The sequence below is a fragment of the Mugil cephalus genome, chromosome 14, assembly GCF_022458985.1.
Source record: "Mugil cephalus isolate CIBA_MC_2020 chromosome 14, CIBA_Mcephalus_1.1, whole genome shotgun sequence".
Taxonomy (NCBI): Eukaryota; Metazoa; Chordata; class Actinopteri; order Mugiliformes; family Mugilidae; genus Mugil; species Mugil cephalus.
This window is the reverse complement of record NC_061783.1, coordinates 16,681,221-16,705,018: the sequence shown is the minus strand read 5'-3', so window position 1 is coordinate 16,705,018 and position 23,798 is coordinate 16,681,221. Positions and strand designations below refer to the sequence as shown.

Here is a 23,798-nt window from a genome sequence, read left to right as displayed (position 1 = left end):
CGTCCTCCTGAAAGCAGTAACCTGGATAAAAACATATCTACTCATGAGTCCTTAAAGGTTTGGCTTGGTATTTCTTTGTAGTCAGAAACACTCTGAAGTCTTGCGATTTATTGCATATCTGAAATAGCTCAGTGATTTCTGTAGGAATATCAGTAACGAAAGCAGTCAATATCAATGATCAATACAAAAACAAACACCGTCCTCCACCCTGTCAGAGCACCCGCGAACACATAACCACTTGCACAAGAGTCACGTGATCACGGACTTTATTATCCAGTCCCCAGTCCTGCAAGTTGACACCAGAACTACACGTCCTGCTGAAGGGCCACAACTCTTCACATTCAAAACGCATCCAGAAAACCAGGCCTGAAAAACAGCTGCGGTTCCTTTTGCTTTCTGTCGCTTGGTCCATTTCTATGCTTTACAAAAATCAAAGGGATCCAACACATTTGTCAATCAACTCTGATGGGAAAAATATTAAGATACAAGAAAAATACTGGTCATCGCATGACTTGTAAAAGGAGTGCAGTCAGTTCACGCTTTGGCTTGTTCGGATTAATGCTGGAGTGTCAGGTTGGCTTCAACTTTCCTTCACTCAGAGACTCGGTAGCATCAGATTCCTCCAAACGAATCCACTGTAGCAACTCTGCAGCTAAAGCAGCTTGACTGAGCAAGAAACAGGATAATACATTGCTTCCCCAAAGCTTTAAAAGCATCAAAATCACATCAGAGACGCCGAGTTCACTCTCCCAGAATTAAATGCTCTGGTGACGAGTGCCATGAATGACAAAAAGCCACATCATCGAGACTGACACAAAATGTTTTCAGAAAACATAGTGCGAGTGGGTTCATCCTGTGGGTCCTACACGGTAGGCTGCAGCAGCTCATGCAGATGACACAAGGTGTCCTTCACTGTGCGAGCTAGTGTTTCCGCATTAGTCTCCTCGCAGCAGTTGAAGGCGGTGATGGAGAAGTGGACGTGGTCCGACTGGGGGTTGTAGCACACGGCGTAACCATCGGGGACGAGAGGCCCAAAACACATCACACTGTCTGTGTTAGCAGGCACCTGAAGGGAAACGACAGGAGAACACGAAGAAGACTTTACTACAAGAGGCTGAAAATAAAATCAAAAGTTCATTTTTTACCCTGAGAACTGTGATGCTTTCAGACTATTTTAAATGTTCATAAAAACATTGAGGTGTGATGGTGTGGATTTTTATAACAACCGCTGTTAATCAGATGGAATTAAAGTGAATTAAGTATTAATTATAAAAAATATCAGACAGCAGTTTTATTTAAAATAAAAATAAATTAAAAAATAATACAATACGATCAAATAATCCTGATTAAGCTAAGAGTTGACCCTTATTATCATCCAATATCATACAATTAAACAATTAAAACATATTAAACAAGAACATTGTTAGTGGATAAAATAATAAGACTTCAATGTATGTGTTTGTTTAATTTCACAAAATAAAAAACTGAATAAGTGAAAATAGTCTTTGTGACACAATTTTCTTTAAAAACCCAACATTTAAAATAGTCCCTAACAGGTCGAATACATCGGACAAATTCACAATTCACAACAACTTCAGCAAATTGTTGTAAAAAGCAAACGAGGATGACTTTGTTCTGAAACTCCTCTCTCCACTGATCTTTATACGGAGTTATAGCAACTTTCTACTGGGAAAATTGTGTTTAAAGATTAAAAAAAACGATTGAATAATTTAACGTAGAGCAGAAAGCAGACCTATCTGGTTGTTCTTGATATAAAAACATTTGTATGTAAAATGTTCAGAGCGACACTGACTTGAAAGGCTAAAATGTGAAAATGTGAAGTGAAAGAAAAGCTCTGATCGAGTTTGAGTCACCAGATTCAGTAGGTCACTACATTATAAAAGTGTTTTGACATAAAATGTGACTTGTAAAAAAGCAGGGGAATTACAACAGGTCATAAAAAGCATCGTATAAAACAAGTTATTTTAAAATCTGCCGGTCGTCACTTTAGAAAAGAGAAGAGCTTGATTACTGGAAATTCCCTCAATATAGTGTACGTGATGGCAGCAACTTTACAGATGTTATCGTCTGGGACAAAGTTCCCTCTCAAATATTCATAAAATGAACAACAAAAGTCCCGCTTCCTGTTGAGCGACAAACACAAACCTGTCCCGTGCGCAGCTTCCAGTGCGTCGCCAGGCCGTAGGCTGTATCCATGAAGATTTTGGGAATGCTCAGTCCCTCCTCGATGGCCTGCAGCTTGAGCCCCAGCAAGTGGTTATCAATACCGTGTCCTTTCAGCGCCTGAGCAGAAGAGAAAAGCAGCAAATAGATGAGTGTTTATCACGTAAAAATAATTAAAAAAATACAAATAAAGATAAAATATATTTGGTATTAACCTGTGTGGTCAGAGCTGCATAGGCATCAACAGCTTCTCTGAACAGCTCCAGCTTTGCTTCCCTCTGCAACACAACACATACAAGCCACTAAACATTTCTCAGCTATTTAATCACCTGCAGACAAAAAATAAATAATAAATAAAAATTCTCACGGATACGGATGGATCGTCAAAGGCAAGAATGAATTTGAGCGTCTGATTTGTGGGCGAGCGGATGTACTCCGTCCTTCCTCCTCGAAACATCCTCTGAGTGGCGATATCACAGGCAGGACAGACCTCGTTGTGGACTCTGGAGGAAGAAATAAAATACTATTATAAGGGCTGTGTTCATCAGATAAACACCAACGATGCAGGTTTTTTAATTTTTCTATTCTATTGTAGGTCTTTCTCTATTTCCCATTAATTTAGTGTTGTTAGTGAGACAGACTTGCAAAGTAAAAATGTCATTATGTGGTCTAGACTGGGGTTGGGTATTGGCAGGGACTTCACAATACGATACGTATCACGATACGTTAGTCACGATACGATACATTATTGTGATATTATGATATCATATGATATATTGCAATGTTCTACATGACTCACTGAGATATTTTAAATGCAGCTTAAAATACACGTTGTATATATGTACAGCAGATGACAGCGATAATTCAAGTCAAAAAACAATATTACTCCAAATGATTCACTTCCAATTTATTGCACTTGTACAGAAAAAGTGCGGAAGTTGTTCACATTCAGCACAAAACCGATATTCAGACTTTCAAAATCATTGTATTGGGAAAAAAAAATATCACGATATATTGCCACATTGATATTTTTTTTCCCACCCCTAGTGTAGATTGTTGTTTTTACTTTACATGTGACAATAAACAACTTGAATCTTGAGTCCACCTTAATGCACATTCTGCTTCCTGTTCCAGAGCTTGAGAGCAAAATACTTTTTTTGTGAAAAGTAAATGTATCTGAAGCTGTAGGTACAGTTCAAGCATCTGAGGAGTTCTGAGTAGAGAGAGCATCTGTACTCAACCTTAAGACCTGACAAAACACACAACAATTTGCAGATTTCTGTAGTCGCCAGTGGATGTGCCATTCTCTGGTTGCCTAGGTAACCCTCTCTTTCAGCTGAGTGAAACAAGGAGATCACAAAAACGCTGTGATCTGTAGTATATTCCGTCAACAACGGCGCTTGGGAAAGATGATCATGGAGTTTACAAGTGGCAAATGAAAACATTCTTAACATTAATCCAACATTTAACCTTTGTTTACGTATCTATGTCTAAAACTCTGTAAAATCCACAAACTTGAGGGAGTTCAACTGAAGCTGCATGATAATAACAGTGTCATTTTCTAATGGTTGTTATTATTCTCTAACAGAAATGTAGCATCAGTCTTCACTGACGTTAGTGGGGACGGCGCTGTCACTTGCTGCGTTTCCATTACCCCTAGAAATGCACAAAACCTAAATATCACAATAAAAAAAAATAGAAATGCCTGCATTTCGAAAAACCTCTCAAATATCCTCAAAACATTTCTTTTTTTCGCAATTCTTGTCAGTGGTGTTACTGGAGATGATGCAGGGGGTCATGTGACCAGTTAATTTGAAGTCCCTCTTCCTCAAAGCGACAAGACGAAACTTCACGAGAGTTACAGCTTATTTCAATGGAAACACGTACAAAGCACAGAAATATTTTGTGATGTGGACATGGAATGGAAACGCAGCTACTGACCGGTAGTAGGCGAGCTGCAGGGCGACCTGGATGAAGGAGTTTGGACTCAGCTTGTGCTGCTTGGGAAGCTCTTTGCCAAATCTCTTGAAGTTGAACACGTTGACGTCGAGGTCGTTGATCAGTCTGCAGAGAGATTGCAAACACGAGTGAGCGTTTGTGCAACAGGGAGGAATCGTGAATTTGGACTGTGATGACAGGACAGAAAGCTGCATAACTTTGATGGTTTCACATTTAGAGATAGGCATTAATAAGCGGTTCTTTAAAAGAACCGGTTCCATTCATCAATGTCATTAGCCTTTGTGTTTATCGATTCCAACTAACGATACTTTCTGTGCTGAATCTTTACGTCCCAGTCCAGAAAGTGGCGGTAATGCACCTAAATAGTTGTTTGTCAACCGCCATAAAACGATAGAAGAAGAATCTCTACTTTTTTATTCACATCACGCGATAGGGAGGATCCAGTGACCAATTTTCCGTTTGTTTTCTTACACAAGCTCTTATCTCTTGTTTAGAAACTCAATAAAATTGCTGTTGTTTACACAAAACCACGAACGCCTACTTTCTTCTACACCACAAAACTCACAGGAAGAGTTGATAAGGGAATCCATAAAGAACCGGATCGATAAGCAGAATCGATAATGGCATCAATATCAATAAATGCCCATCTCTTCTCATATTTCAATATATTAGATTTTGAAGACTGTGGTAACTCGTTAGGTCACAATTTTTAGCACGGATTTATGCATTTAAGTAACACTTAAAGGCAAATAAAATATTGTTGTAAGGTGACATGAGGACATTTTAAGTGTAACATCTGTCAACAGCTGCAACAATAAATCACTGTATGACAGGAGTTATATGAATTCTCAACAGTAGCATCAAAATTCTTCTAATTATATGTTTGTATCAACATCCACAATTCAGTTTTTGAGCAGAAAACATCTCATTTAGAACGATTTAGAAATGCTCTGAAGTTGTGTTTAGTTGTGGTTGTAAAAAAAAAAAAAAAAGAAAAAAGCAGCAGATAGAAAAGAGTGACTTTCGAGCGATTGAAAAAGGCAGCTAAGTCAAAGGGTGAATTATTTTCATCAAGGTTACATAAACACGGAGAAGATAAATGTGTTTACTCTCCTGCGGCTTTCCTCCAGAGCGGGTTTGTTCCAGCTGTGTTGGATTTTGGAGCAAACACCCGGCGGACGCTGTGTCCTGCACAATTTAACTCCAACTTAAACAACTGAGACTGTGGAAGGCTTACATGTCGAGGTTCTGCTTGGCCTGCTCTATGTCCCTCTTGATTTCTCTGTCTATGTGAAAGTAGAGCTTCTTGGGCATCGGTAGAGGGACCAGCGGCGCCCTCTTTGGGTCTGGCTTCTCACTGCAGACAAGAAAATAAAATATATGAAAACCTCTGAAACGAATGTGGCAATTTTCCACCTGAATTTTACTTTCCTAATTATACTACTGGAGCACTGACTGAGAAATTAATGAGATGTTTAACTGTTTTTAACTATTTGACACTAAAAGACAAAAAGAAACTTGGGCATGCTGTAAATACAAATATCAGAGTTTTAACATGTTAACCACATTATATAACACTAAGGTCGAAAGATATTTGCAAGATATTCATTAAAGGCAACCCACAAAACTGTGCAGCTACATGTTGTAGAGGATTTTGTTTTAGTTGGAAATCGTATGTGACCGCTGTGAGCAAGAAGGGAGAGAAAGGCAAAGTATTAGAAAGAGATAAACATGTGTCAGAGCTTTGGATTTTAAGAAGCTCGGTTTCCAACTGAAACTGCAGCAACAAAAACAGAAGCAGGAGTCCTGTGTATTCATGGATGTTTAGATAAAGTTTATCAGGCTCCGTGTTTGACGTGCGTTTGATGTTTCAGTCTGGGAACTGGTGACAACTGATAGACGACAAACAGATGTGAGTGGACTCGTTTTTTTTCAGTTACTCTGAGCCTCTGATTGTCAATATTTTACTGCCACAGGACGTGTGTTTTTTGTTCTGATAAAAGAACATAGCTTAACAACAGCTTCAATCTAAACTGTGGACAGTGGTTGTTTGACAACCTGCACTATTAGTTTGCCTGCTAGCAAACTCCTACTTAACGAAAACAACAGTAAAATTTAGGACTCTGCTAGTGGGGGAGGGGACATGTATGGGCTGCACAGGTCCGTAGTGTCTGGAGCAGCACAGGGTTGCCTGTGGATGTGCCTGTCTGCAAAGCTTGTATCGGTCGATCTCTAGTGACCAGTTTCTAGGAAAGACAGACGTAGCACTTAATAAAATGAGGGAACAAACTGCTTCTTTTTCTTTTGTTATATTTCTGGTAGACTCATCAAAAACTCTTCTCTTCCTGTGATTGATGTTCTTCAACATATATCTTATCAGATCATTTTATTTAGTGTCCATGTAAACAGTTAAGTGGGAATCTGCCTCTAGTTGGTTACTTCAGTTTAATCTTCTTTTTTTTTGATGCTGCTTCTGGGGAAAGTGGAAAAAAACATAAACTAAAAATAAATCAAACCTTTAAAATCCAAACCCCACTAATCAACCTAGGGACTCTTTATCTCACCAGTACTCCAGGATGTGATCCAGCAGTGTGGCTATGGGCGGACCCTCGGCTGTGGCCGGTTCATACAGAAGACCCCATGAGCCGTCCTCTCCTACGACAAACTGATCAAACAAACAAAGACAATAGTCAGCCCACTCCGATCAGCTGGCCTGTTCACACCCTTTCTTATCACATGTATTTTACTCCCACCTGCAGCGTTTTGTCAAACCAGCGATTCCCGCTGTTGGAGAACGTCCCGCCACCGTGTAGGACCTGCGCTGCTTTACGACTGGCGTACCTGTCAATCACAGCCGGAACAAACACGACACTTAAAGCCAGTAAATAATCCGTCACAATCTTTAGAGATAAATCTGCCAACCAGTAGCAACAGCTCAAATGAAGGAAGTGACACAATGATATCTGCACAGACAGAGGGGTTACTCAATGTTAGCAAACACAGAAATACCTGAGAGTGTGTGTGTGTGTATCTGCTCTTGTAAAGCTATCTTTCTGAGGACCAGCTTGAGTGGTCCAATATAAGAGTGAGGACATTTGTGCAAAGGCCGAGTCCTCGCTTCTTTACAAGACTGTTTAAGTGTTAAGGTATTAGAGTAAAGGTTGCAATATGCACTATGAATGCACTACGTCAATGAATTGTCCTCACAAAGACAGCCATACAAACGTGTGTGTTTGTGCATACTTCTCATCTGATATCCTCATGACTGGAGAATCCAGACACAGGGAGAAAAGTCCTGTTTCTATGAGCCGCACCGACTCCTGGTTCAGTTTATCTGAGTCAGAAAGAAGAAAACCACATTTAGGATCCAGTGACCAATGTCACTGAGTTTTTGTCTCGGAGCTAAATGGCTGCAAATAAAGGAGCTCAAAGAATCATGGACTGGTAATGAACTGTCTTGTAATAAATGGGTTAAAATATGCCAGTATAAATGCCGCCTAGTCTCCTTTCTTGGGTATGTAAGTGGTCATGTCACGTACCTCTGAGCAGGCGGTTGTAGGCCTGTCCCCAGGTGTGGCGGTGCTCGCTGGTCAGGATGCCCATCGGCTCCTTGTCAGTCTTCCAGGACTGAGACCGGATCCTCAGCAGCTGTGAGTGGATCTGACTCTCCGTCATCCGCGAGCCGTCGCTGTTGTAAACCTCCAGCTGGAAGAACTAGAAAAAGGAGGAAAGACGTCAGGAGGCTCAAAGATGCTGGAGAGATGAAGCTTTTTGTGTCCAAATTGTCAAATCCAGACACAAACTGAATATTAAAAAAAGCTGATTAGTTAATACACTTAAACAAATGGTTTTCTTTGACCACTACAGCAGTAATTTATGTATTTTTACATTTACATTTTTATTTCTTATAATAAAAAAACACTGAAACTATGTGATACCCTGTGAGTTTATGCAAACTGTTCCAAATCACTAATATTTTAGAGACCAACTGATCACATGTAAATTTAAGAACATACTTTGCACATTAAACATAGTTAAAAGACTATTAGCTGCAGACACTCTTAGAGTTAGCTTCTATATTCAACGCCTGAACACATAATATCTTAATGTAAAGGTGACTCGTTAACAAAATGGTAAACACGAGAAAAGTTTTCAGGTTTGTAAATACTTCTTCCATTAACACGTAATGGATCCAATGCTCCTGATGCACATTTTAATGCAAAATATACTTTAAATCAGAGTTAATAGTAAGAACATCTGCTGAAATGTCCAGAGAGCAGTCTCAGGCAAAGGTTAATCTCTAATCTCGCAGGATGACCTTCAGCCAAAACGTCCAGTGACGACCTCTAATCGGTTTAGTCCTTAAGAAACTTAATAGTTTAACTTAACAGTTGGCAAAGTGAACCAAATCTGCAGGTGAGGCTGCAGCTGCGACACACGACTGTCACTGGGGCAAAAATGTGATGTCTGTCCGTCTGCAGAACCCACCTGGTAGTTCCTGACGACTGTGATGTGTGTTGGCGAGCGCCGTGAGCGGCCGTAGTGGGCGATGTGGTCGTGTTTGGGGCCGGGGATCCTGCAGGAGGAGAAGAGGCGCGGGTAGAGCTCCATGCACAGAGGCTTCCCTCGCATGTACTCGACCGGCAGCTGCCCGCTGACGGACACACAGAGAAAACAAACTTTATTAGCGTTATAATGACTGATCCACCCACTCGGTGAATGTTTTTGCGAGACTTCCAAACCTGTATATGTCACATTGAGATCTGATATCTGTGAGATGCACTGAATGAATGAATATAACATTATATAATATTGTTTAGTCATGTGATGGCCAGTACTGATCCAGGTATTAGGTCAGTAAACCCCTGATAAATGTCTAAAAGTAAAACACAATTTGTTGACCCTCATTTGCACCTGATGCTAAAATTCTGTTAAAGCTAAAATTCAAAATTTATAGATCTGTCTGAGTCTTCTAAGATGATCATAACGTCTTTTAAATAAGCAGCACTGTGTTGGCTCGATGTTTCCTCTCACAGCCGGGTCATGTCTTATCTCCCTGATGGATTTAAAAGTTCTGATGCTGAAAGAGTTACATTCGGTTGAGAAAGGCGTCCCTCAGGGATCTATATTAGGCTCACTGTTATTTACACTACATTATAAAGGTCATTTCATGCTGTACGCCAGGCTTTATCTGCACTCTGAGACAAACAGACCATCTGTTTGGCAATGTTTATTTATATTTTCATGTTGCTGCCGTGACCCGTAAACCAGTCAACCACATTCACTACAGCAGACAACTTTTTACACTTCCATTATCTAGAAGGCATCAGCTTATCTGTGTGTGTGCGTGTACTATAAAGTTTTCCAAGCTACCGTTAGTTGAGAGCTGATAAGGAACAGCAGAAACCAACTCTTGTTTTAGACATAAAAACCCGTTTTGGTTTGTTATCAGGTCATTAAAGCCATGATGTTCTTTCTAGTTGATATAAATAAAACTTCCTTAAAAGATATGTACAACATACAGATATTTTCTATAATAAACAACTTTGCTTTCCGTTTCTTTGGGTCTTAGCATTTATTTAAATTATTCCAGAGAGAAAATGTACTGTAACTTTGGAGTTAGCAACTCATAGACAAACCACATAATATTTAATTAAGTAGTTACATCAAAAAATAAGGTCGTCAATAGATCATTATATTTGATGAACTGACATTTGTTTTATTCTAAGTGAATGTTGTATGTCGTGGAAGTTGAGAAGCTGGACATTTGACAGAAATATCTAAATTTGATAAACGGCCCATAACCAAAGACTAAGTTTACATCTAACACTAAAATGGGGACGGGGGGGTGAACGTTTCAGTAGCTGAGATTCTGTTACAGTCAGAGCAGGAAACTAAATTTAGACACAGATTAACTTCATACGGCCGAGAAACACAAGTCGAAGCCAGTCAGGTTAAAGGTTACGGCACAGAAATAGAAGCTGGTGAAAGCCAGCAGTGGATTAATGAGGAGAAAACCCAGCTTTCATAACTGTCACAATTACTCATAAGGAACTGGTTTAATTAAGCTGTAATGAGATGTACTGGACCAAGAGAGCAATAAGAGAATTGTCACAACGCACCATTAAATATAGAGTTTTATTGAACCTATGTTGAGGTATTTTAAGTATTTAGGTTCAATATTTTCATTTTCTCCTGTATTTACTGGTTATTTTCATTGTTATACAGTTTATAGTTGTTGAGAAACTTCTTTCATGTGACATATTTTACTTTTATGAAGTGATTTTGCTGCAAAATTAAGGTATTAAAGGTTTAATTAAAGTATAAAATAAAGTAACTCTATTAATTTCAGCTGAATGGCCAACACAACAATAATGCTGCTCAAATATATTTTAATAAATATAAAGACGGACATTAAAGCAACACTTGCAAAGAATAGTCTTATTGCATTTTCTTATAGCATTTGAATTTTTAAACTCAAAACTGAACGTTGTCTGGTTATAAATTTAGACTTACGTCTTGATCTTGGCCTTGAAGTCCAGAACAGCTGCTATCAGCTTGGAAGCAAACCTGAATAGAAACAAACACGTTATTGTTGCTATTATTATGCGGCACATTCCCACTTTTTAAACCTCAACTTTACCATAAATAGAGTTCATATTCACCCGAACAGTCTATAGGCGCCGAATAGTAGAGATTATTAATGACAGGGAATGACTAAACATTATATTATTCCAGTTTATATGACAGTGTTTATGCTACAGGGTTTAAATGGCAGCACGGATTCACATAATAAACGCAGATCATAAGTGAACGATGACACAAAGACACGACACTATAATATACACAGTGTTGTTTGGACATTCCTGGAAGCATTCAGCTCTTAAAGTGAAAGCAGTTTGAAGAACACAGACAGTATCGGTATCTTAAATTTAGTCTACACCATTTGAAATGATCAAAAAACATTGCCAAATCTGATTAAGCAGAATTTTCCAAATGAAAACGTTGACTATTCACTCCTGAGTTTCTTTTTTTCTCCCAGGACTAACATTTAACAAGTCAACAGGGACTCATGTGCTGCGTCACCATATTGGCACGTGTGGACTCACACCAGCTGGCTCCTCCAGTCGTTATAGTCTCTCCTGGGCAGAGAGATGGCCGGGTTCGAGTGCACGGGAAGCGGCTGCCTGCTCTCCAAGTACGCCCACTGCACCCACCAGTCTGAGATCTGCAGGGACGCACACGCAAAGACCCTCAAATCAGCTTTAAACTTCACAGTCAGATAATAAAAGAAAAAAAAATGTAGTTTTAGAAAGACTGGCTCTGGATTTATAAATGCAAAACTTTTGTTTATCTCAAAGTCATTTAAAACACATCAGCTTAAAAGATGTGATTAGTGCTGCGTGTATTTAAAAAGAAACACAAGTTATAAATGTATTTTCTTTAAACTGAGTCACGTCAGTCAGATTTTTATTAATCTAAAAGAGTTCTTCAACACAGATGAAGAGTCACGCACACATAATATTAAGAAATTTACTGATGGCATAAATGCTTATTTGGAAAAATCACGCATCACTACATCTTAACTTACCTCAGTCCATTCTCTAAATATGTTAGCAGCACAAACTTATAAAGTTTTTGAACCTAAGGTCTTTAAAAGCCATGTTTTGTCTGAATTATCACATTTATTATAACAGAATGACTTTATTTTAGCAAACATTTTCCGATTCATTAATTAAATGAAACTTAACCGCCATTTTTTAGGAACACTTTCCAAGTTATTTTGCGTATTTTTAGGATTATTTTTGTTTTGTGGCTCCGACATGTGTCTCATTTCCCACACCGGTGCGGACACACACCCAGTTCTTGGTGAGTCTGGCTCTCCTCTCCAGCCCCTCCTGCAGGTGCGGACCCAGACCACCGGGCCGCCCGAACTCCTGCACCATCCTGCGGGTGTGGCTGAGCTCGTCGGGGGGCAGCAGGGGCTCCAGAGCCCGCAGGTAACCCTGCAGGGTCTGGGCCAGAGGCGGCACCGGCTGCTGAGGCACCGAGGAAGAAGACACCGAGAAGAAGCACTGATCCTGCCTCAATGAAACCTGCAAGAGGAGGAGGAGGAGGAGGAGGAGGAGGAGGGAAAAAGAAAACTTATGCAATGATATCACATTAAAAGTTTGTCTAAGGACGGTTATAGTTCAGCTGCATGTCAACACAGTGCGCAGACTTCAAATAAAGTCTGACCAAGTGCCAAGAAAAAGAAGGGCGCGACTGTAGGGCGTATCAAAATAGGAAGTGTGGAAGACATGGCAGTTGTCATTAAATAGTGTTATACAGAAACAGCATGTCAACAAACTCACCCGACACAGCCATGCTCTGCAGCTTCCTGGGTGAATTCTCCACAAAATCATGTTTCCTCGGCTCCGAGTTGCATGTGTGGCACAAAAAAAGAAGCAGCTTAGCCTTTATTTCCCGACAACTTTTTTTTTTTCCACCCCAACACAACACAACACAGTCCTGCACAGGGTCAGATCTCCATAGCGAAGCCCAGACCGCCTCCTTCTTCTTCTTCTTCTGCGTGCTGCCTGTAGACGAGAGACCTCATGGCTCGACAGACGACGACTCAAACAATCACAAAAACAAACCCGCAGCCCCGCTCCGCGTTTCTCATTCTCCTCCAAAAGCTGCACACATGCAAACACTCACGTACTGGACTCAGGCTGGGAGTCCGCGCACGTGCTGACGTAGGGATGTTTCCGGTGTTGTGTCAGATTCGGTTTCCTCTTCGGGGATCGTAAAATCGGCCGCGTGGACGCGCGCGCTCCGAGGTATCTGAGGTGAAGCTCGCTCACGAGGTGGTAAGGGGAGCCGGGAGGCCCAAAACTGTGAAAGCGCCTCAGCGTTGTTGTTGTTGTTTTTTATTTATTTTTTTTTTTCAGCATAATTATTTAGCTATTCTTATTATATTTCACTTCACTGTACGAATTCTGTAATGGATAAATAAGTAATAAGTATACAAGTATACAGTATTCTGTATTCTGTAATTCTGGTCTTTTCCCAAGTGCAATACTTATATCTGTGTGAATGTTTTCATACTCATTAAATTACTTCTTTTTTAATTTGTGATTATACGTTTTTACTCTACTCATTTACAAACAACAACAATACTGGAACATGATAGATTTGATTGTGTCCAGAACAAGTTGAAAGAACCGCAACAAAGCGGGTTAAAATCATAGACTATAAATAAATATCTTTCATATACAGTCTGTGGTTTTAATCCAAAACAACAGATCTCTTTGCAGTTTAAAATTTTGGCTTCGTGTCTCTCTTCAGTATCTACGTCGTACAAGTAAAAACTTTTGATGTTGTTTCTGAGATTTGGTGAAGTACCGCATCTGTCCGCAGAGTGTCGCTGTTACAACTAGTTACGTGCGCACACAAATATCAATGAGGTTATATAGACAATATCACACTTGAGGTTTTAGGTTTCTGTAGAGTGATAGCTATAAATTCATAGAAAAAAACATTGTTTGTGTCTGTAACAAATAAAAGTGGAGACAAAACAGTTTTCAGAAATATTTATTAGTTTTTTTTCTTGAAGCCAGCTTCTTTCATTGTTATAGAAAAAATACAGAGTTTGCACATATTTTACCAATTAAAACTTTAATTTATAAACAAGAAACACTCTGTATACATATATGTAATATTATAAATGTAGCACAGCTGGAGTCGTATTATGATGAAGTTAATCTGTTAATTGAATGATTTATGTCATCAAATCTTCTTCTCATGGACTTTCACTCACTCTTCACTTCCACATGACAAAAATCACAAAATAAAACCTTCATGTAAACCCATGCACATTTTGCTGAACTGTTACTGGTGTTGTTTTGTGAACAGTAAGGCTTCGTTAAACCCGATTTATTATTAATAATAATAATAATAATAATAATTAAAAAAAAGGAAATCTGCATCAGCTTACACATTGCACCAAAACCCGGGTCATGCAACACAACACCTGCTGAGAGGAGGTTGGTCTGAAGTAGCTACACTAGCTGATCTTCACATCATCTGTATGGGCAAATCCAGCAGGCACATGAAACCAGATGATATAAACATCACTTTTTCTGTGCTCACTCAGGTTTATAAAGGTATCAACATAGAAGAAACTATTAAACATATTAACTACAAAATAATATCCCTTTTATTCTTATATTGCATAGACAAGTGATCATTTGTCACACTGTAGTTTACACCTGAGGGGTGATTATTGACATAGTACCATATTTATACATTCACAACTGTCCCTCAGTGTCCCTGAAAGTAAACTAGGTGATATCGTTTCCCAGTAAACACAGTTATGTCCCTTTAATCAACCGCATGACCCAAACTGACCTGTACATTTCATTCATCCCTCTGCTAGATAACACAAAAACACAACATGTATTACAAACACACATCAGTCCAAATAAAATACAAAGCCCAAATTTGTTCAGTAATATGCTGGTGATCTCATCACATGGGCAATTTTGGCGAAGGTGACTGGCTTCTATCGAGGGCAAGACTCATCTGGAAGACAGACAGACGGACATATTATATTTTATTTTGTACGTCTGGGGAATCCATTCACCAACAGTGACATTTATGGCTGTGTAAGGCCCATAAATGCAACTATACCTTCTCCATTTGCTCTCCTAATTTCTTTCACTAATTTCCATTTTGTTCTGTGATTTTTAATAAAGTGACCAGACATTTATATGACTTTATATATATATATGTATATAAAAGAATTAAGCATGACCATAATAACCGTAATTTTATGCTAAAATCTGGGACATTTTCATGTACAGCTTTAGCCGGGGGGCAGGTCATCCATAATAGGGAAATCGGGCACGTCAGGTCACCCTAATTTTTAGTCTTTTTACTGCGCTTGTCCACGCTGCTACTATTTACAAAAAAAAAAAAAGAAAAGAAAAGGAAAAAAGAAAAGAAGTCAGTTTTTCTGTTTAAATGTTGTTTTTCTATATTTTTCTTATTGTCAACAAATTGCATGAAATTAACCAAACTGTTTGTTGTTGCTGTTTTGTCTAGCAGCTGACCTACACTCCTAAAATGAGGCTAGCATCCTAGCTCGTTAGCCGTGTTGTGCCATTAACCTCCATTAAATTTCTTCTTTTCTTCAACATAGACTCTGTGTCAAAGTAGTTTACACTATATAACTTTATGTCATGGAGGAATATTGTGTTGACAATTATGAGACTAAACTTGCTGCCAGTAGCAGATATAGGAAGCTAGCTGTCAGTTAGCGCAACTATTGGTTAACTGACAGCTAGCTAGTGTTGCTAGATGTGCGATAATTATCGTATTTGTACCACCCTCTGTACAATCAGTAATTCCAAAAATCCCATAATGTACAATAATTTGACCCCTTTAATACTTGACTATTAGCAAACACAAACAGAGCTGTTAGCTTATTTAAAGGTAAAACTGCATTATAAGCTATACTATATTGTCTGTGGTAATGTTTTACGCAGCAGAAGGTTCTAAGCAACTTCAAATCAGGTACGTACGATAATTTTCCTCAAAATACTTGTCATTTCCCATCTGTCAACCCTGTAGCTAGCTAACTTGTAGTAATAATTAACTAACAAAGATGTCTTTTTACTTGCTTTAATAACCTTAGGTGAACAAAATTATATAATTGATATGAAACTGACAAAGACGAAAAGACTTTCCTAAGAATTCGGGTACTGGAATATTTTAGCAAACATTTTTGAAAGGGGATTAAATAATGATTTGTAATAATGACCTGCAGATTGGAACACATTTGATGTTGATTTCACAGTGAACTTTTGATATTATGTTTACACCAATGTCCGATTATTTATTTATGATCACTTCAATGTCACTTTAGCTTTTTTTGTGGGATTTGTTGATTGTAAAAAATAAAAAATATAGTATATCATCATAATTATCCATCTTCTGTGCTGAAATGAAATTCAGCTTCTTATCCAGAGTGAAATCCACAGATGTCTGCGAGACGTGGCGAAAACAGTCTTACTACACTTTATGTTTTTTGAGAAGGGGGTGACACTGACCCACTTTTATACGCGGCCCCTTTGCAGTCTCCGTGGCCATTACGCCCTTGTGCAGGACACTCGTCTTCGCTACCTCCCCCTCCTCCGCCGCCCCCTCCTCTCCCTGCGGCCTCTCCATCCTCCCCACGTCATGAGGGTTGGGGTTGAACGCCAGCATGAAGTTCTCTGACGGGTACTCGCACACCTGCTCCAGCTGCTCCTCGTCGAAACAAACCTTAGTCTGCAAATGGGAAGACAGAAACTTTTAAACTTAAATTTTAAAAAAAAAGTCTCGGTCAAATTTGATTCGATTTGCAACTTTTTCTTAAAGAAATTGTATTAATGTGGAACAGATGTAGCCTGATATGCTGCCTATTTTATAAAGTAATTTGGATTTTTCACTCACAAAATACAGATAAAGACTGTTTAAAGATTTTGCACGCAACTAAATGCTTATCCTGTTTTTATTCTGAACTTAATGTATTTTGGAACACGAAACAAAGCCTTGCATCCATGCTGCAAAGGAAAGCTAAAATTAGGATGGAGAGGTGCATACTTACTCTGACGTGTGCTTACGTGATCGTAAACACAGGCTAGAGGCACTGGAGAGTGTTTGTGTCTGTGAGGTGTTTGTACGCTGTCAGTGTAATGTTAACTGACAGCATGAGGCTTAACACAGCGCAAATACTCCCCGTAGGAGTACTTACTCACTAAACACTTGGTGCACTTATTGATTAGAGACGGGCAGCATAAACTGGACGCGAGTTCTGCTTTACAACTTAAATTACTGAAAAGGAGAGTGAGTGTTCAAGCTTCGCCTTGACTGACGGATGTTTCAGTTCTTTCTTTCAAGCAGTCAGCATGGTGTATACAGCCTGACTAAATCCGACAGGAAACGGCAGCACGTCCACACTCTGTCTTATAATAACAGCAGCTCGGCTCTGAGGCCTGCAGCAAACAGACCCGTGGGTGCAGACACTATCTGCTTCTCCCTGACTATGGACGTTTGCAGCGGAGTGCAGATAATAGCGCTGCATTAGAGAGGCTGGTCCTAACCATGCTAAGGCACAGGAGGTTAATCCTCCCTCCCTGAACCTGATTAACCCAGCAGGGCTGCAGGGCCACCCGGTGAGACACAGGGACAGGAAGAATACGAGAAAAAGGGGGAAGTTCATGAAGTAATAATAATTCTTTACATTTTCAATGCTTACCTGCTTACCTTAACCTAAGAGGTCACATCTTAGATAAACTTTCAACAGAAAAGTGTGACTGCTTGAAGACAAAAACTATGACAAACTGATTAATCTCTAAGAAAATCTGCAGCAATGTTTAGCTTCAAAAGTGCGAATCGAGAGCATTTAACGAGCGAGGGCTAAAGCGAAAATGAAGATAAACGTGGAGGATGATGAGAAACAAGCAGGTCAGCACCCCCCTTTGTGTAACGATGGTGTGGTTCAGAGGGGGTAGGGAAGGAGGCCTGACGTCAAAGGAGCCTAAACGGCAACAACATGAGAGCGACAGGTGGCCAGAGAAGCTCACTGCAGCTAAAGTGTGGTTATGGAAGAAAGAAGCAAGTTCCATGAAACAAAAGGGCTACTTAGAGAGAGGAATTCACAGAAACTGTTTATTTAAGGATACATGACTGGACTGGACTGTTGAGATTTGGAGAAATTAATTTAGAGGTTTCTCTTTCACAATGTGAAACAGATGGTCCTTAAGCGTCTGGGTTGCATTTGGCAATTTAAAAATGGACACCACGTCACTCCCCTGTGCCTACCTCTGCCTCTTGTTTGGAGGAAGTGGCTCAGTTTGAAAGAGGAAGTGAGCGAAAAAAAAAACATGCAGCGTGAACAGGCCGAATAAAAATCCTTATTTCTCTCAGTATGACTGTCAAACTGCCGTTTTATCTTCGCCCTTCCTCGCTTTTGCTCTTCCTCTAGCACTTTACATTTTTTTCCACCTCACCCACGTCAAACTGAGACTGTGCGGCCTGCTGTCTGCATCACTCAGGCGTACAGTGGAAGGTCAGCGTGGTCTAAATCTCTCTGCCAAGAGTCCAGTCTAACAACCCAAACCCCTGCTAGCAAACGTCCAAGAGGACACAAAGAGAGATTTGTCTGAGAGGCGGTGAGGGCTGACTCAACAGAAATGCTCAAATTTGTTCGAGGGAACAAGGAAGCAGGAGCGAGAGGGGAAACTACCAGCAGCTCAACAACTCTCGACAATGTTCTATAATACACTGTAAAAGTCTGACTCAGATTTATCTTCATGGCATGGTGTGGGAAAGTGACAAAGTTTATCTGTGTTTATCTGTCTTCTGTCTATTGCATAAGAGTTTAGCTACCTTCTCACTCTTTCTGAAGTAAGAATTGGATTCAGAAAAACAAAACAAAAAAAAAAAAGAGGAAACATAAACTAAAGTACACTTCATTAGCAGTTTCACTCGTTGAATAACAGTAAATACCAGTGTGGTTTTGCATGTGTTCACAAAGACAACCATGTAATGTCATGTAGGCAGGCGACACAAAAAATAAAAAACGGGGAGGAAGGAGTAGACTTCTTGTCATTGTGGTTTCCTACACAAATTTTCTGTCGCTGCCGAAGCGCATAGTGTACAGTTAACTGTCTCGTTCCGCAGCAGCACAAACAACCCTATTTACTCCTGTTACTACAAATCGAGCTTGCTGGTTTTGAGGGTCTTTATAAGAATATAAACATATACAGGTGGTGCTAAAAAGATCCAAAAGTGCAACAGGTCATTATCAAGGTGCAAAAGTCAAAAGTTTGCACAGCAGGAGGCCTCAGAAGCAAATGGCAAAGGAGATCACTGCGGGATTTTATGGCTAAGAATCAAGATGTCGTGCTTGATAAGGCTTTAACCAGCTTAGGTCAGTCTCTGTGATCGCACTTCTCAATCAAAAGGGATGTTCTCCCACTAAAAGGAGATTCTGCTTGACAACAAGTGCCCATCGGTTGACACCAGGTGACCAACTTTGGACTACCCCTGCTGGATTTTAGGAAAATTAGGAAAAGCATTTGCTGTGCTTATATTAGAATTTGTGACAGACAAAAAAAAACCAACTCACCTTTTTCGGTGTCACTCTATTCTTGACCAGACAGGACTTTTCCAGATTCTGATATCCACCAATCACCTCAATTTCCTCCACTGTTGGGTACTTTTTCTTCACTGACTCAGATACAGTGAGGGTTGTCTGGGTTGGGCCTGCTACGGTGGTCCGCACCGTGGACCCGGCTGTGGACCCAGTTGTGGACCCAGCTGTGGACCCAGTTGTGGGCCCTGCTGTGGACCCGGTTGTAGGCCCAGCCGTGGACCCCACAGTTCCTCCTGTCGCGACTGGCTTTCTGGGGGTGATGGTGATGGTGGCGCCTCTCTTCACTTGGCCCCCAGAGGCGCTCCTGATGGAGAAGAGCGTCGGAGATGGGGTTGAAGATGGAGAGATGCTCGGAGAAGGAGCAGGAGATGGTGAGCAGGGGGAAGAGGCCGGAGTCGGGGCGCAGTCTGTAGGTTTCAGAGAAATGTCCGGGGACTGGTTCCTGAGAAGTGACGGGCCGACGGTGATAGTTTGTTTTTTAGATGCTGGAGAACAAACCCGAACCGGAGACGCTTTAGGACTCTGCTCTGGTGTTCCTTGGTCTTTCTCCTGGGTCTTGACGTCCTGCTTTAGATGGTGCTTGAACACTCGTCTGGGACTTTGTTTCTCCTTTGTGTCGCCATCCTTCAGAGCAGCTTCTGATGAAGTACATGACTTCAGCGCTTCCTGCTCTTTCAGCTGAAACTGCTCTATCTGCCTCTGTATCGTCTGAACCCCGCGGATGTCGTCACCTGCCGATGGTTTGCTGTCCCCTTGCTGTGAGTTTGATTTGAGTGGCTTTACCCTCACAAGGTGTACGGATGACGAGATGTCGACTGTCCTGTCCCTCAAACACATGCCTGTTCTCGAACCCACCGTTTCCAGGTTGTAGATCCGACTCATGGCTGCGAGGGAGTTGGGATGAGTTGGCGAAGGGGAGAGAGATTGCCCAGACTCGAGAGGCACTGCGGATTCCTCTACCTCCTCCACAGAGAGCTCCTTCTCTTCTTCTTCCTCCTCCTCCTCCTCCTCCTGTTCTTCTTCTTCTGAGCTCTCGTGTCGATTGTTGTGGCGCCTCAGCTCTTCTTCATGTTTCAGGGGGTCGTCTTCATCCTCGGATATTTGGAAGCTATCGGAGATAACTTCGGAGGCAGCGGCGGCATACCCACTTATCACTTCCTCTCCCCTGCTCTCGACTGGTGACTGTGGACCAGAAACAGGAAGCTGAGGGCAGGTTTTCAACACATCGACTTCCTGTGTGACGTCAAAGGCAGCCACGGATGTCTGCTCTGCCGCTGCTGCTGTTGCGTCTTCCTGTCTCTCTGCTTCGGCCAGCCTCTTCCGCATATGAGCTGCAGTTTCCCACTCCTCCTCTATTTCAGTTCTCGTGTCCTCGTACCTGTCCACAGCCGTCTGAGTGTCACTGACCTCTGGAGACTCGCGTCCATCGTCACCCTGTGCCTCTCTCTGTCTGAGCCTCTCCAGCTCTCTCTGTCTGATTTTCTCTCTCAGGGACTCGACGCGGCTCAAGGGTTTCCCGACCCTCCAGCTATCCCTCCTCTCGACCCCTTGCCCTCCTTCCCAATCTTGCCCTTCAGCCGCTTTTCTCTCCCCCACTTCCTCAGCAACATAAAACACGGATCTGGGGATTTGAATCTCGAGCGGGCCTGCAGGAACCCCAATGGGCGGTATCCTTCTTGGAGACCTGGGAATTATATCATGATCACTCTGTGTTTGCACCTCCGGTTTGATACTTTTGGTCAATTCCTGAGCAACCTCGTAAACTCTCTCTCCTCTCTCGTTGCTATAAACTGTTGTGTCTCCAACTTTCTCTATTTTGCTTATGAGATCCTCCGTGGTTTGGGACAGACCTGAGTGTGTCAGGTAAGGTCCTCGTGGGACTGCGCCACTCCATTCGGATCCTCTATGGGCGGCCCTGTCTGTGACTGTACAGAGTAGACTGGAGCAGTCGGTGAAAGCTGAATCACGCCTGTAGAAAGTTTCATCAACATGACAGGAGCTGGAAAGCTCTGCAGAGGCAGCAACAACATAACCAGCTTCTGGTTGGACTGTGCTTTTGAATTCTTCTTCAGTCTGCCCTCCTACCTCCAAATCCTTCTCCACGCTCAGCTCCCTCTGCAAACTCCTCTCACCTGTCACTGTCTTCACCTCCTTGTCAGCTCTTGCTCTCCCATCTTGTCTGATTGGGACTCTTCTAGCAAACGATATTCCCTCTGTGTTTTTGACCGAGGCCACTGTGAACCCCTTGTCTCCATCTACATCGCCCACCTTCTCTGCAGCTCTCTTGTCAACAGGCTCCGCTTTCTTGACTTCGCTCCTGTGTTCACTCCGCTGCACAAACCCCTCCTTATCATCCTCAGTTTTTTTATGCCTTGAAAAACGATCTTTATCCAAAAGTCGTGCGCACCCCAGTTTGATCTTCGATGGGGTGTCCCTCCCTAGCCTTGCCACGTCCTCCCACGGTGCCAAACTCTTGTCTGAATGTATCCTCTCTCGCGTTTTCCTCTCATAATACCCGTTATCTTCCAACCCATTCTCCTTAGCACAGATGACTCTATCAGAGAAGCTAAACGAGCGCTTCGGTGCACCTTTCAGCAGCAAGTACTTTCCGTCTGCCCTCCTCTCCTCAGACTGTTGTTCATCTTCATCTCCTGAATATTTTCTCATCGCCGCCTGGAGGACATTGTCAGAGCTTTTAGACCGCGAGGGAGCCTTGCAGTGCTCTCCGAATTTACTCAGCAGCTTGCTGACCCTCCCTCCTCTGTCGACAAACACATTATCGTCCAAGCTGTCCTTCCTCTGGTCTTTATTGATAACTGTGGCCTGACCCCACGGTCTCTCTTTCTCCTTACTGACCTCTTTTTCCCTCAGCCAGGACATGTCTGTTCTCAGCTCCCTCTTCACGTCCGAGCTGCTCCTCCTCTCTCCGTCCTCCTTCTCTTTCCCCGCTGCACTTCTCTCTTCGGGGTCAGTCGAGGGCTTTATGATCAGAACTTCAGAGGCCCGGATCTCGGTGACGCTCCCACCTCCGGCGAGGATCTCCCTCAGGTCCATCTTCATCCCTCTCTTCACCTGGTTGTCCTCTTCAGGCCTCTCCCTCTCCGCCTCCCTCCATCTTGCCTTCCTCTCGTCGCTGCCTTTCCTGTCCTGTTCGATGATGATGATGTTGTCAGCTCGGATGGTCCGGAGACAAGGGACGACGGGGGAAAAAGAAGCAGGCGGCGGGTGGGCTTCTTTTTCCTCCGTGTCTTTTCTCACTTTAATACATTCCTGCTCCCTGCCTGCGTCCTTACACTCTTTCCATTGACTTTTATCTTTTTCAATGTTCTCCCTACTATTCTCTCTTTCTCTTCCTTGACTCAAATCCCTGAACCTCTCTATTTTCAGCTCAATATCTCGTCCTCTCCCCAAATCCCCATCTTGACTCCAGGGGCTCGATTTGTCCTTCTCCCTTTCCTTAACCTCTGGTTCGTTCCCCATTTCTGCATCCCTCCCTTTCCTCCATGCACTCTGCGTACGGATAAATGGGTTTTCGTGTACGGGGACAATCGTTTCTACAGACACCTGACTCACTAATTTGGGTTCAGCATCCACCCATTGCCCTGGATCTGGGCTGAGCGATGGCTCGCTCCCCAGATTAACAGTTACAGAGCTGTCTGTGTCACTTAGACAATCAGAGGGAGATCTGGAATCCACCTGCAGCAGAGACACGTCTCTATCCTTCTCCCTGTCACCGAAGCCCTCCTGCTTCGCCTTTCTCCGCTGGATGATCCCTCGCTTCCAGGCGGGCATGCTGGCTAACTTCTCCTCTTCCTCTTTTTCTCTCCTCTCCCGCTCCTCCTCCTCTCTCCTCTTTTTCTCCAGAAGGAGTTGCTTCCATTCCGGCAGAGAGGAGACAGACATAACAGAAAAGGTGCTCGTTTTTGGACAAAATGTGTAGCCTTCCACCCCAGACACTTCTGGGAACCGTCTGAAAAAATACAAAATTGTTGTAATAAATCTGTTCAAAATCAAGATCAGAATAGTCCAAAATAAAGTTATTATATTTTCAGCGTGCAGAAATTTATGCAAAACCACTTTCTGCTTCAGTTAATTTTTTATGGAGGTGTAAATTAGAACTTACCCCAGTTCTGGCGCAAGATTAAACAGCTTCCACCTCGACTTCACATCGCCACCTGTGCGTAATTTCCACTCCACGACCGTAAAACACCCTCACATTTACAGATTAATATGCGCTGTTAAAAAAATTAGCGTTTAAAAACGTGGTTATATCGCCCCAAGACTGTGTGCATGAGAGCACGGAATCACCTCCGTCCTCGGTGTGGTAGTAAATATTTCCAGCTTCAGAGCCGCAGCGCTGTAATCCGATAATTACATTCAATTCCGTCAGGAGAGTTTAGTGGCACACACCATATTGCCCGACCTAAGAAAAGGCGTTTAAAGCACATAGCCGTCTGCCCCGGCCACA

At 41.9% G+C, this 23,798-nt stretch overlaps 2 protein-coding genes across 3 annotated transcripts; both read right to left on the bottom strand.

Moving 5' to 3' along the window:
• Nucleotides 1-93: 93 nt before the first annotated feature.
• cratb (carnitine O-acetyltransferase b) lies at nt 94-12,914 on the bottom strand. The gene is made up of 15 exons (XM_047605803.1): nt 12,498-12,914; nt 12,003-12,239; nt 11,253-11,371; nt 10,660-10,713; nt 8,632-8,797; nt 7,683-7,857; nt 7,387-7,477; nt 6,897-6,984; nt 6,708-6,808; nt 5,381-5,500; nt 4,126-4,248; nt 2,552-2,687; nt 2,400-2,462; nt 2,167-2,304; nt 94-1,066 (listed from the first exon to the last, which is right to left on the bottom strand). Exons 1-15 carry the CDS (start codon nt 12,546-12,548, stop codon nt 863-865), a joined length of 1,866 nt encoding a protein of 621 aa, XP_047461759.1. The 5' UTR covers nt 12,549-12,914; the 3' UTR covers nt 94-862.
• Nucleotides 12,915-13,703: 789 nt separating this feature from the next.
• On the bottom strand, nt 13,704-23,798 carry ppp1r18 (protein phosphatase 1, regulatory subunit 18). Of its 2 annotated transcripts, none has more exons than XM_047605809.1 (4): nt 23,454-23,798; nt 19,304-23,300; nt 16,243-16,458; nt 13,704-14,709 (listed from the first exon to the last, which is right to left on the bottom strand). In XM_047605809.1, the coding sequence occupies exons 2-4, from the start codon at nt 23,231-23,233 to the stop codon at nt 14,656-14,658; spliced, it is 4,200 nt and encodes a 1,399-aa protein (XP_047461765.1). In that variant the 5' UTR covers nt 23,234-23,300; nt 23,454-23,798; the 3' UTR covers nt 13,704-14,655. The 2 variants fall into 2 exon arrangements, with proteins under 2 accessions (XP_047461765.1, XP_047461766.1); XM_047605810.1 differs by having other exon boundaries at nt 16,239-16,458; nt 23,454-23,796.